The sequence below is a fragment of the Cinclus cinclus genome, chromosome 1, assembly GCF_963662255.1.
Source record: "Cinclus cinclus chromosome 1, bCinCin1.1, whole genome shotgun sequence".
Lineage (NCBI taxonomy): Eukaryota > Metazoa > Chordata > Aves > Passeriformes > Cinclidae > Cinclus > Cinclus cinclus.
The window spans coordinates 23309410-23322076 of NC_085046.1; the positions used below are offsets into that span (position 1 = coordinate 23309410).

A 12667-nucleotide genomic window follows, 5' to 3' on the forward strand; every position below is an offset into this window, starting at 1 on the left:
AACCCATGCAGAAGTAACATTCCTTTGATGTGTCTGTTTGGTTGCTGTCAGATTGAAGATACTGTCTCCAAGGATGAGAAGTCAGTCTCCCAAAAGGCTTTTGGGCTGAAACCTGTTTGGGTGTTAAAGTGTAGTGAGAAAATTGTTTGCTGCCTTTTTCTTTTAATTTATTTTTTTCCTTGGCTACTGATTTACATAATAAGATTTTTTCACCCATTTCACTATGCTGTTCAAATAGAAATAGGCTTGATTTAAATTACATCTTAGAATTTGAAACCTTCCTTCATCTTATCTGGCATCTGAGACTTTTCAGCTGGAGCCATTCTTGCTGGTTTTGTGGGGTTTAATTTGCTTAATTCTTTGTTTCAGGAGGTGTCTGCTGATCCTTCAGGAACTCTCACAGCTGCTGAAGAGAGAAAAGAGAAAGTGCCAAGCCCACATCTCAGTCATCTTGTAGTTTTGACATCTGGAAGTTCACTGTATGGTTTGGCAGAGAGAGTGGTGGCCACAGAATCCTTGTAGGTTGTTTACTGTACATGCTGTATTTGTGATCACTGAAAGCTGTTGATTGTTTAAGAAACTAGTTACAATCCAAAGCCTTCTTGATAGGTCAAAAATTCCTACCTCTCAATGTGATTTTAAATATGAACAATAAAGGTAATTTCTTTATTAAAGGTACTGGAGTTTAATTCTTTGGTCTAGCAATGTGCAAACACAAGAAATGAAATTTTACTGCAGAAGATCCAGTAATTTGTGACAATATATGGCCAAATCTAACATAAAAAAACTTTAATTTCAAAGAGGTTAATGGGAATATTTAATCTCTATGGTTCCTTTTCACCTTATATTAAATATTTGACCCAGTAGTTCATATCAGTTTGGCTTGAATTACCATGTTCTCTGCAATGGGTAGAAGTGTACTTATGTCACACCACAGGAGAAGAAGAGATTATATCCAATTAATGGAAATGTTACAAAGTGATTTTTATTTGATAAGAATAATAGTAAGAGTCAGATAGGAATTATTTTTCCTCACTTGATATGACACTTAAAGATTAGGTGTTAATTTAAAAAATATTTTTTCATTTATGCTTAGTTGGAAATATATTTTCTTATTATGTTGTTAATAACAAATTATACCCCTGAGAAGGAATATGAGATCAAATTATATTTTATAGATTTTCTAGTATAAAATTAATTGGGAATGTTATTTTGAAATTCTAAGATGGATTTATTAATATTTATGTTGACTGTCCTGCAATGGAAATTGTGTGACTCTTGGTCACTGACTTTACTAGACCTTGGCTCAAACTTTTGCAGTGTATCCTCAGTAAAAGGGAAATACGATTTTTTGATACTCAAGCTTTGGTCTCTTTATTCAAGTATTTTCTTGTTTGCAAATACATTTTAGAATTGTCAGAATTGAGAATGCTAGTTCATATACTGCATGCAACTTATACAGTTCTTCCCAGGACTAAATTTTCCAAGGTTGCTTATTGTTACTGCCAGATATATCAACTGTAGAGTAAAATTGTAAAGAGACGTGCCAAACGTTGCGCTTAGTTCACAATAATTTTTTTGTTTTGCTTTCATAGGGTATTTCTGGCTGAGCAATTCGAATTTCTTCAGCCTCATCTTGATGCAGTGATGCCAGCTGCCAAGAAGCCTTTTCTTCAGCAGTTTTATTCTCAGGTCAGAATTGTGTAATTCATAGCTGATTTTCATACAGAAGATTTGAAACTCGTACACTGTGGTTCAAATACTTCTACATCATAGTTGTAGATTGCTCCTACTGGCCAAAAATTTACTGAAGTGAATGTTACTTATTTTCTATTTCAGACAGTGTCAACTGCCAGTGAACTACGTAAACCAGTTTATTGGATTGTTGCTGCTAAAGCCATTGACTATGAACAAATGCTTCTTCTCATGGCTAATGTGAAATGGGATGTGAAGGAAATCATGTCACAGCACAATGTATATGTGGATGCTCTTTTAAAGGTGAGTAGTTTATGGGAAATGGTGTGCTAGAGCTGATATAAACACTAAATTGCTGTAATACTTCTCTAAAACTGCTGAAAGTGGCATGGCTAGGACAATACATATTCTGACAAATGGGAAATTACTATGAGATCTGTGCAGAAGTATCATTAGTCTTGCTTCTAAAGCATTGCTTTCAGAGATGATTTTTTTAGACTACATGGTGTGTGAAAGTGACCGAAAAAGCCTAATGAGTCTCATGTCTAAGTCTTAAATGGTAGAGAAATGTGTAGTAAACGGAGTAACACTGAGGGAAATTCAGTGGCCAGAAATAGCATTAAAAAACAACCCCCAAAGCACACTATTTGCTGTTCTGATAATTTTGCTGATTGTCTTGGAGATGTACCGTTGCTATATTTAGAAGTTAACATTTGAAAAGGAGGCTAAAGGGAAGTTCTTTACCCAACTTGTCAGTTGCATTCAGTAGATGTCATTTAACAATTGCCACGTCTTATGGCATACAGAACGAGTTCTTGGGACAAGGCCTTTCTCATTCTTTTATATATGCCTAAATAGTATTTCTAAAGGTCTTCGGAGGGAAGTTCTTGCAGTGATAGAATAATGCTAATTAATTATACTATATTAATTACTAATTCTTTTCAGAGAAACTGAAGATTTTATTTTAAAGATGTGTGAAGTGTGAATCACAGAAAAAGCTATACAATTGTGTGGAATAACAGTTTGGATAACATCTTCATACTTTATAGCTCTTCTCTGCTAAAAAAAATCAAAGCAAAGAAGAAAAAATTTGGGAGAGGGTATATCATTGCACTGAATTTGATGGAATCTTTGTGATTATCCTTGTTTATGCTGCTGTGACTTTCTGATATCAGTTTGTGCTTAAAATAGTTGATCCCTGGGGCAAAACTTTTTAATGCTGTGAATATGCAACTGCTGATGAATTTGCTTCAGGACAATCAAGCTAATACCATTTAAAACCAGTTTTAGTCTCTCTTCTACAGCTGGTACCAGTTGGTACAAAAGCTTTTCAATAACTGCTAAGCAGTGAGTGATTTTCTGTGTACACTGGAACCCGAGGAACAGTGGATGTGAGCACAGTGTTTAATAATCAACTACTTTCAGCCGTGTGCGCGCATACACAAAGTTCTATATTCGGTCATAGTATGTTGAAAGCAGAGTGGGGAAAGAGGATTGTTGAATAAATAGATTATGGAGCATTAGGCATCTTCATCTTGAGAAGAACGAGTTGTATGCCAGTTAAAGCATGACATTGTGGTACCCTGCATCTTGCCAAATTAATCTTTCAGAAAATTTGTGTTAAATGCCAGTTGGTTACTGAGGTTCTCTTCTGATTTTCCTCACTTACTGAATTTTTGAGAGGGGGTGTAAGAAAAAAGGAAAAGGAAAAAACTCTAGATTAACAGCCTTGGAAGTAAAATCTCTGTTGGGCAAGTATGGTCTTAAAAGACTGCACTGCAAACAACTTTTTGCTGGTTATACAGAGGAGGTCATTACCAGTCTGCTTGATATTGAAGTAATTTGATACTTTTTTATATGATAAAGTCTTTAATAAATGGCAGAGGACTTCTGTTTCACTTTAAGTCACAAAATCATTGTAGCAGTAATTGCATTCAGTTATGACTAGTTTCTCAGTCTAAGTGTCAGCTGAAATCCATCCAGGCCATTGATTATTCATATAGAAATAGGTGCCTTCCTTTAACCAACCTGAATTGTTATCTAGTGCTGCAGTGTGGTCCTAAACTGTTAGATTTGGCCTCTTTCATTGGGTTCTCTCAGCTCCTTCTGAAGCACTGAGGAATTATCTAACGTGAAAGGTTGAAGAATGAAAAGTGGTTGCAATATTTTTGAAAGCTGGTGGGGTGGCCATTTAGAGGGATAAAGAGGTCATCACTACATTTTTCTTCAGCAGCTGTATTTTGACTTAAAGAAGTTAAATATGAGTTTAGGGAGTAAGGCAATGAAAATGGCATTTGAAGGATAAGCTACTTGGTTCATTTTCAGAGGTGTCAGTTTCACAGGGAACTACAGCTCTGGGGAACAGAGCATTAGTTCCTTTAAAAAAAATCATTGAGGTAATGTTGTGAGTGATATACTAGAAAGCAATATGTTTTCTGTTTTGCACATTGAGTTATCTACAGTTTGTGCCTATTAATCTTCTCTTTTTTGCTCTTTTCATAATTCTCTTTCATGTGCATTTCTAATTAGATGTTGCTGGTTTTGGATGTATAGCATATGATCCATTTTATCCTAAAGGAATAAACATCTTTCATGTTTTATTAGGAATTTGAAGAATTTAACAGGAGGTTGAATGAAGTGTCTAAGAGAGTCCGTATTCCATTGCCAGTCTCCAACATCCTTTGGGAGCACTGCATACGCTTGGCCAATAGAACTCTTGTGGAAGGGTAAGTATTTATGACAGTCTTGCTGTTGGGTAAGTATGTCTATGACAATAATGTTTATTTTATAGCATTGTAAGTTCTAATTTTGTAGTGTCCTTGTGAGTTCATGTGCTTTTTGGGACCCTAAAAATAATCAGTGCTTAACACTGATTAGCAGTTGTTTCACAGTCTGGTGCAGCATTAAACCTAAAGAGGGTGGTCTTGTTCCTAGATACTGCTGAAGAATGATACTGAGTGTTTTACTGAAACGTTTGAAAATAAAGTACTCCTTCAAAGAAACTTCTATATTAAAATCACCATTTCCCAGCAGAGCAAATAAGAGAGTTAAAATATAACAGTCAGTACTTCCATGGTGATACCATTTATCTTTGCCAGGAAGAAAGATGGAGTTATCAACACTATCAGTTTTCTTAAAGTAGCCCTGAAACATGATTTTTCCAAATTCATCAAAAGCAGAGAGATGTCTTAGTTGGCTTGCTTGAGCACCTTAGTCAGGAACCTACACCTTGCTCACCCCTCGCTCTTGTAATCAGTGTCCCAGTCTTTTTGGATTTAATTTTGTGGCCTGAGTGTTGTAGACTTTTCATCCCCTGCATTTTTTTTTTATGGTTTTGACTTCCTGCTACATATGATTTGGCTCTTACCAGATCTTCTGCATCACAGAATGTGTGCTGTCTTCCACACCTTCTGCATATGTTTCTGTACTTCTTTCCTGTTACCTTTACCCTATTCACTCCCTTCTACGTATTTTACTTCTTTCCATCCCTCTCTCCTGCTGTCTGCTCTAAATTAGGACCTCAACAATACACTCTTCTTCTCCAGGTGTTAGCTGCCTGTTGAAGATCATCATCTTCCACTAATTCCATAAAGCCATCATTTTTTTATCTCATGCCCATTTTTCTTCCATGCCTTCATCCTTTTGCAGTCTCTAGAGAGATTGGTTTCATGTTCAGGGCAGCTAAATCCATCCATGACCTGTCTCTGTCTTCTCAATTCCTTCATATGGCATATGGCCTATACAGCTAGCTTTGCTTATTGAAAAATCATCTGCTAGTCTTCTATAAAGCTCCAGAGGACTTTTGCCTTGGTCCTCTCTCTTTTTGCCTCTGTTACTTTTGCATTTTGCAAATTCCTTCTGTGTACCAACTCTAAGTGTGAAATTTCTTCATATTCTTAACTGGACCTTGTTATGTACCCAGCTTCCTGCTGCATGTTTCTGCTGCCTCTTTTGCATCAAACCTAATAATCTAGGGAGTGTATAATAATTACGATCAACTTCATGAACCAGTGAAAAACTGAGCTTGCTTTAGATTTGGTAGAGGGAAAGAGTGAGACAGGGTTGTCACTTGTGGGAGCAGCTAGTGGATGAACTGGATGAAGTCTCTCAAGTCACTGTGCCCCAGACCCTGTACACAGTTGAAACTGGTGTTCTTAAGGGCACTGCATTGTCATTTCCTTTGATCATGACAAATGCAGTTCTTTATCCATTTGAAGAACTGCAAAGATAGTTATCCTTGTTTGTTGCTTATCACCCCACTGTCATCCTTGCTAGTATTACCCTGCCCTTAAGTTCATCTGCTGTCTCTTCTAACCTGTCACTAGTTTGCTGTCAATCTATTCTCATTAAATCATCAGCTTCTCACAGAGGTGAGCCAGAGCTGCCACCTTTTATCCTCTGGTTGTTGTGGCTGTTTTTGAAAAAGTAGCTTTGTGTCTTTGATACTCACTCTTGGTTCAGCAGTCTCTTGGTGACCATTCCTAAAGCTGCTGTGGTACCTTTCAGACTCCAGACTTTGTGATCACTTGAAACTGCTGTCCAGTGTGCTAAATAAGCATTGGTTTGATTTCCTCTGACTTAGGTATAGTAAGTTGTTCAATGTAGGTTTTTTTTGTGGCTTTTGGGAGAGAAGGATGTGATTTTTCTAAGTGTCACTGGGTGCAGTGGGGTTCTGTTCAATGACTGGGCTAAAATGTGTTATACTAATGCAAATAAAGCTCTGCAGCAGACATCCTAGGACAAGTTCTTGTCTGCTTTTGAATTAAAACCATAATTTTTGCTCCTTCTCAAGGTTCAAAAGACTAAGTTAGCTTTGAGAAGCAAAATTTTTATTTCCTTCTAAGTTTTTCTTTCCATTGCTTCTCTTTTTAGTTATGCCAATGTAAAGAAGTGCAGCAATGAAGGACGTGCCTTGATGCAACTGGATTTTCAACAGTTCTTAATGAAACTAGAGAAGTTAACAGACATTAGGCCTATTCCAGATAAAGAATTTGTGGAGACCTACATTAAAGCATACTACCTGACAGAAAATGACATGGAATCCTGGATAAAAGAACATAGGGTAAGAGTTAAATTTGCATTCTTTTCCTCTCCATTGAGAAGATTCACCCTGAAGATAAAAACATGCTAACGACTATAAATAATCAATCCTTCTATGTGTTAAAAATAACTATATAGGCATATATATGTATATTTTCATTTATTATAATAAAACTTATATGGGAAGCAGTATAAATATACATGCATGTGTACATGTATGTGTTCATTTTTATCGTATGAAGTTAGTATGTGTTTGAACTGGTTCAACATCTGATCACTAGGGAGGATGACTAAACCAATCACATCTGTCTACTGTATCAGAAAGTGTAGAGAACTAGAGCAAAGGAAAATTGAAAACCTTTGTGAGCTGTTCAGAATATGCCAAAGTGCACAACTTGATCATCAAGAATCACGGTTTGGGATTGCACAATTAGGTTTTGTATTGCCTTTAGGAGTAGATTGCTTAAACTAAGTTGTAAGGCACAATGGAGAAAAGTTATTGCTTTTTTTTTCTTCATTTGATAATGCTTACCCAGCATTTCTTGCTGAGATAAGTCTATATTTGTGTTTTGAAAACATTCAGATGCTTTCACTCTAGCATGATCTAACAATTATAACAGATCTGTGTAATAGTCACATTTTATTAGAGATAGCCATTTTTGAAGTAAAAACTCTTTTAAATTGAAACATTTGGAATCTGTATTTTGGGATTACTTTAAATCCCACTAGAAATGGAGCAAAGAAATGTGTCTTGGACTGAATTTTTCTTGTATTGTCTGGAGCCCTAAGAGAGATTGTGAGCTACAGGGTTTGATGACTTACAGGGAAAAACTCCTTTTTAAAACATACTGGTGGAAGCTATGTTCTGGATAGTATTAAGACATAAAGGTAATACTGGAAAATATGCTGTTTTCACAGGTATTAAGAATTCTTTTCTTCACATTTTTGACATTTTTTCCTCTTTTATCATGTACTGAAATGAAAATTGTTTGGACACTATGCAGACAGAAGCATTTTGAAGCTTATTGGAAATGGGAAGTCAAAATAAAAAAGATCAACATTTATCACAGTTTGTTAAAAAATAAGTTTTTGTGTTGAAATCTTAACCATTTGCATATGTATTTCCCACCAAGCCTCCCAAAGAATGGAAAATACATTAAAAATTGATTTATATACATGTTCACAGTTACTTTCTGTGAACTCTGTCCAGTACTTTTAAAGTCACAAACATTTTCCAGTATGAGCTACCATGTAGCAAAATACAGTTTTGTCCTCTACCTCAACATTGAAAACTATCCAGACATGACTGAACTACAGCTTTAAATCTCCCCTGTGTACTGATACTTCTATAAATTGTAAAATCCACAAAGAGTATGTCTGGGTATTTTAAAATTTTTATCTTTGACTGATGTTTTATTCTGCCCTAACATAATCTGCTTTTGTTTGCCAGGAATATTCCAGTAAGCAGTTGACCAATCTGGTGAATATTTGTCTGGGCACCTACATCAACAAAAAGGCAAGACAGAAGCTGCTAGCTACCATTGATGACATAGACAGGCCTAAGAGATAACTGGGGAAAGCTGCTTTCTTTCTGACTTGTACCTTTTTCTGTTCATGCGAAGCACGCAGACATTTCTCTCATGGACTAATGACAACGTTAGAAATGTTGTGCATGACCTTTCTTAGCAACGTTGGAGGCACTCTGAAGCGACAATGTTCTAAAATATGACTTTTCTAATCTGTAGAATTCTTTTCTGTTGTGTTTCTTTTTTTGGTTACTTGCCCTTAGTAAGGGGCCGCTGTGTATCATTGATGAGCTGTATGTTTTGCAAAAGTGTATACTTTAAGTAAAATCAAAATCAGAGAGAAACACATTGGCTTAAAATATCATTGATGCTCTTTTTAAATAAAAGGGCTACTTGAAAATATGTTTTTTCCCTCCCTGTTTTCACCTTCAGAAATTGTGCTGTATGATAGACCAGTGTAAAATGAAAGGATATCTATAATCATTTGATTGATGTATCCTGCATGTGGATTAAGAGTGCAGATGAACTAAATGCTCTCATGTTAAAGCCCATAATCTTCAAATGTATTTAAAAATGTCTGTTTATTTCAGAATTAATTTACTCTTATCAAAATTATTGACTTCAGATTAATAGAAGGTAATAAACATTGTATACTAATATGATTTGTGTGACTTTGTTTTTCCAGTTCAACAATGCAAAATGTCAGCTGTAATACCAGGGAATTGGAAAAATGTTTTTCTGACTGAAGTTTTGGATTGATAGTAAGATAATCTTCCTGTTTCCTGCTCTGCTGTAGACATCCAGAGTTATCTTGAGCAAAGTAAAATGGCTTGACTGTGTATGTGCCCTAGAAATTTGTCAGAGCATCATTGACTTCACTGAAATTTTCAGGTTTACCTTTGGTTTTCAGTATGTAAAGTTTCAGGAATTTTATTTTTTATTACACTTATTACACTTTATTACATTTTTTATTAATCAACTTTTTGGAGTGCTCTCGGACCATTTAAAAAGAAACTTTGAGCTAATAGGTAAAATAAATTACATAGGCTGCAGTCCACTGGTGTGCACAACACTTTAAATTCTCAGTTTATGATTCATACTTTAATTCAGACATGAGGGAGCCAGGAGTTAGTGAATGTCAGCACTAATGTAGTAACAGAAAGTTGCCCCATGGAGTCATCATAATTGTTCTTTTCTGTGGCCTAATTTCATCTTCAGAAGTGTACTGAGCATCACTGTGTGAGTTTAGAGAAAGCCTGTGTAAAGTTCTAGAAGAATGATAGAATTTACATTTTAAATATTGATTGTGTGGTGTTCAGCTTCCTTGTTTATCTGTATTTTAAAGGAAATAAGATTTAAAACAAAATTTAGCTCTGTTCTTTATTGACCAGGCTGTCTTGCCTAGTTCTATTTAAAACTTGCTTGGTGGTTTGTCAGCATCTATGCTGAAGCTGAATCACTTCTATCCTCATTAAAAAGGTGGTACAAATGAAAGTGTGGACTTTGCGTCAGCCTGTCTGCCCTGGAGTGAAATCCTGAGTGAGAGCTCTTGGAAGAGACAAATATATTGGGGACTATTAGTGTAAAATAGCTTTCCATTTTCTTCTCTTGGACAAAATTAGAAATTCAAATATCTTTACCAGAGCTTTGGTGAGCTGCACACATCTAATTTCTCCTGAACTGCTTAGGTTGCTGTCATTTTAGTGCTTACCCAAAGGTAAAGGTATAATCATTGGAATTCAGAGTCAAGGTGAATGATTGCATGAACCACAATCAGGAGTGATTTTTAAGTAGTAAATCTATAGTTTGGCTTGTTGCTTTTAAGTAAGCCCCCAAATAAAAGAATGTGTAAGAAGCAGTGTTAAACTTGTGCAACAGCTGTATGATCTTCATCCATATACATCCATGTATATCATTATATTTTCCACAAGAACCTTTCCTTGCTGCCCAGGATTGATGCCAAGCAGGAAGCCACATAGCTAAATGGCCCACATACACTCTTAGATACATGTTTATTTTTTTTCATACGTGTTGCCCTGTGTGAAATCAGGTGTTGGACTCAGTCATCTTTGTGGGTCCTAACTCAGAATATTCTATATTACTTAGTTCTGACTGACTAATGAAGATAAGTTTTCACTGAGTGAATTGTTATCTCACTAGTGTTATGTTTGGTAGTTTCCATCCTCTGATATGAGAATTTTTTATAAACCATTGATTTTTTTAGCATCTTTGTGCATTTTTGCCCTCCTCTGCAATAAGCCTCTTACATTGCTTTTTCTGCAATAGAAAATATAGCTTGAATATCCTTTATGTTCTAGAAGAGTGTTTTGCAAAACTTTAATAAAAGAAAATTTTCTTCCTTAGCCTAATGAAGACTTTAAATCCTGGTGCTCAGAAGATAAGTACTTGATATTTGTCAAACTCACCTGGAACATAGACAAGCAGTTTTCAAGTCTCTGGTTAGGCAAAGCCTAAACCTACACTGATCAGCTCACAACTGGCTTTTCTACTGTCAGCTTCTCTCAGTTATATCTCGTGGTGACACTGTTCTTCCAAAAAGCAGCTACTGGGACCAAAGCAGCAGAGAGACAGATGATTGTTTGTGTGGCCCTGATGTACGATTGAGGTCCTTGCTTTGGTGTAGGTTTAATTATTCAAAGCAGAATGACATCGATGGGAAAGTCCATCTTGGATTAGCAGTGCTTCAGCTGATGGGTAGCACACAGAGCAGCCCACAGAGGTGTTAATTCAAATGCCTCATCTTGGTAGGCACATGGATGTTCCATGATTTCAGGCAAGTAGCTATGTTTTCAGGTAATTGACTGTTCTGGGTTTCATTTTTCCCACATGGCTAAGAGTCTTCCCATGTGTACAATAAAAACTTGGATCGCTGCTGATCTTCAGTGGGAAAAATTAGACCCTGTCCAGATCTGCTTAGAGCAACTCCTGGATGTAGGATGTAGATTACAGCTTGTGTTCACTGATAGAACAGCCTCCCTTCTTTGCCCTTACCCCCTTAGGGGGCTAAAGAGAATGATTGATCAATGGCTGCCTCAAAACTTCTGTGAAAAGTTTGCATTCCTTCTTAATTTTTTGCAGATGTGAATGATAAAGGTATGTCTTGTGATAGATACCAAATGCAGAGCTGAGGATGTGAGTTGTGCTCTTTTTGTCACAGAATGCACAAAACTACAAGGATCCCCTCTTCTTACTATGAAAATGATCTATTTGGAGTCTTTTCCTTTTTAAGACCTGCTATGGAGATGGACAAAAAAATGCAGATTTATTGTATTTTTGACGGTATCTATTTTATTTTTAAGCACCGCTTGAAACAGCGTAGCATAAAGGGTAAACATTGTACCAACAGTGGGATTATGGTGCAAATATGGAAATAATGCAGTCTGCTAGCAGCAAGGTACCTGTGCTTGCTGGCTGTTTAAGGATATTTGTGAGTGTTGTTTTTGCACTGTCAGAGCTGGTTTTCATCACAGCAGAGACTTGTTTTTTAAGGATCTTCATCCACGAGATCATGATGTGTTATGTGGAACAGCATCTTTAGGTAATACTCAGGGCTTCAAACAAACACATGTTTTGGGGGTTTTTTAAGTAGGCATAAATCAGTAGCATGTCATATGATAAAATACGTGTCTGAGAAACAAATGATGACTTGAGTAACCTTGGCTTGTGTGTTGTGGATCCAGTGCTTAATTTTGTGGAGTATTCTGTCCAGTCCCAGAGACTTTACATGTATAAGCTAAATTAAAAATGGTTGTATATGAACTAAACTCGAGTCTGCTTGGCTCTTCTGCTAAACAAAATCTCTGCAGTAGCTGTGCTGGTTTGGTCTGGATCTCTGGATACATATGTGAAAAGAAAACCTACTTTCAGAGCAGAGATGTACAGATCTGTGTTACATTTGTTGATCATCTTGCACAGATTTCAATATTGTCAGATATAAAGTTGTCAAATACTTGTCTAAATTTGTTATCTTTGAAAAACAAAGTATACAAGCAAGCTGAAGATCTAGGGGAAGAGATGCAGGGAGGAGCCTCTTGTCACTAAGCACAAAATGAAAGCTCAAATCTGCAAAATGACTGCAGGTATTTCTGAAAATCTCTTTTACAAATAAATCCAGGGTTCATACCTGTATGTGTTTCCTGCCCTATACCACTTGAAATTTTTATTCATACATCGAAGTCATCCCATTGACTGTATTTCAGTAAGCAGTAAAAATGAAATGTCACTTGAGCCTTAAAACAAAAAGGATCCTTGTACAGGAAAATTATCCTGAGGCTGCTGTCTGAGAGCTACAGGGATGGCATGTGGAATATGCACTATAAATTTGGAGTTCATCCTTATAGGGTAAATATATACACACACAGAACTTTGTGTGCAATGTAAGGGAC

At 36.3% G+C, this 12667-nt stretch overlaps 1 protein-coding gene across 3 annotated transcripts in view; it reads left to right on the plus strand.

Moving 5' to 3' along the window:
* VPS50 (VPS50 subunit of EARP/GARPII complex) overlaps window positions 1-8880 on the plus strand; it is a 79421-nt gene extending 70541 nt beyond the window's left edge. For all 3 annotated transcript variants that reach the window (XM_062507894.1, XM_062507908.1, XM_062507901.1), the window contains 6 exons: window positions 370-518; window positions 1596-1692; window positions 1840-1998; window positions 4300-4421; window positions 6568-6757; window positions 8186-8880. In XM_062507894.1, the coding sequence (XP_062363878.1) occupies window positions 370-518; window positions 1596-1692; window positions 1840-1998; window positions 4300-4421; window positions 6568-6757; window positions 8186-8305 (837 nt within the window). In that variant the 3' untranslated portion in view covers window positions 8306-8880. The remainder of the gene's footprint in view (window positions 1-369; window positions 519-1595; window positions 1693-1839; window positions 1999-4299; window positions 4422-6567; window positions 6758-8185) is intronic.
* Window positions 8881-12667: the final 3787 nt, after the last annotated feature.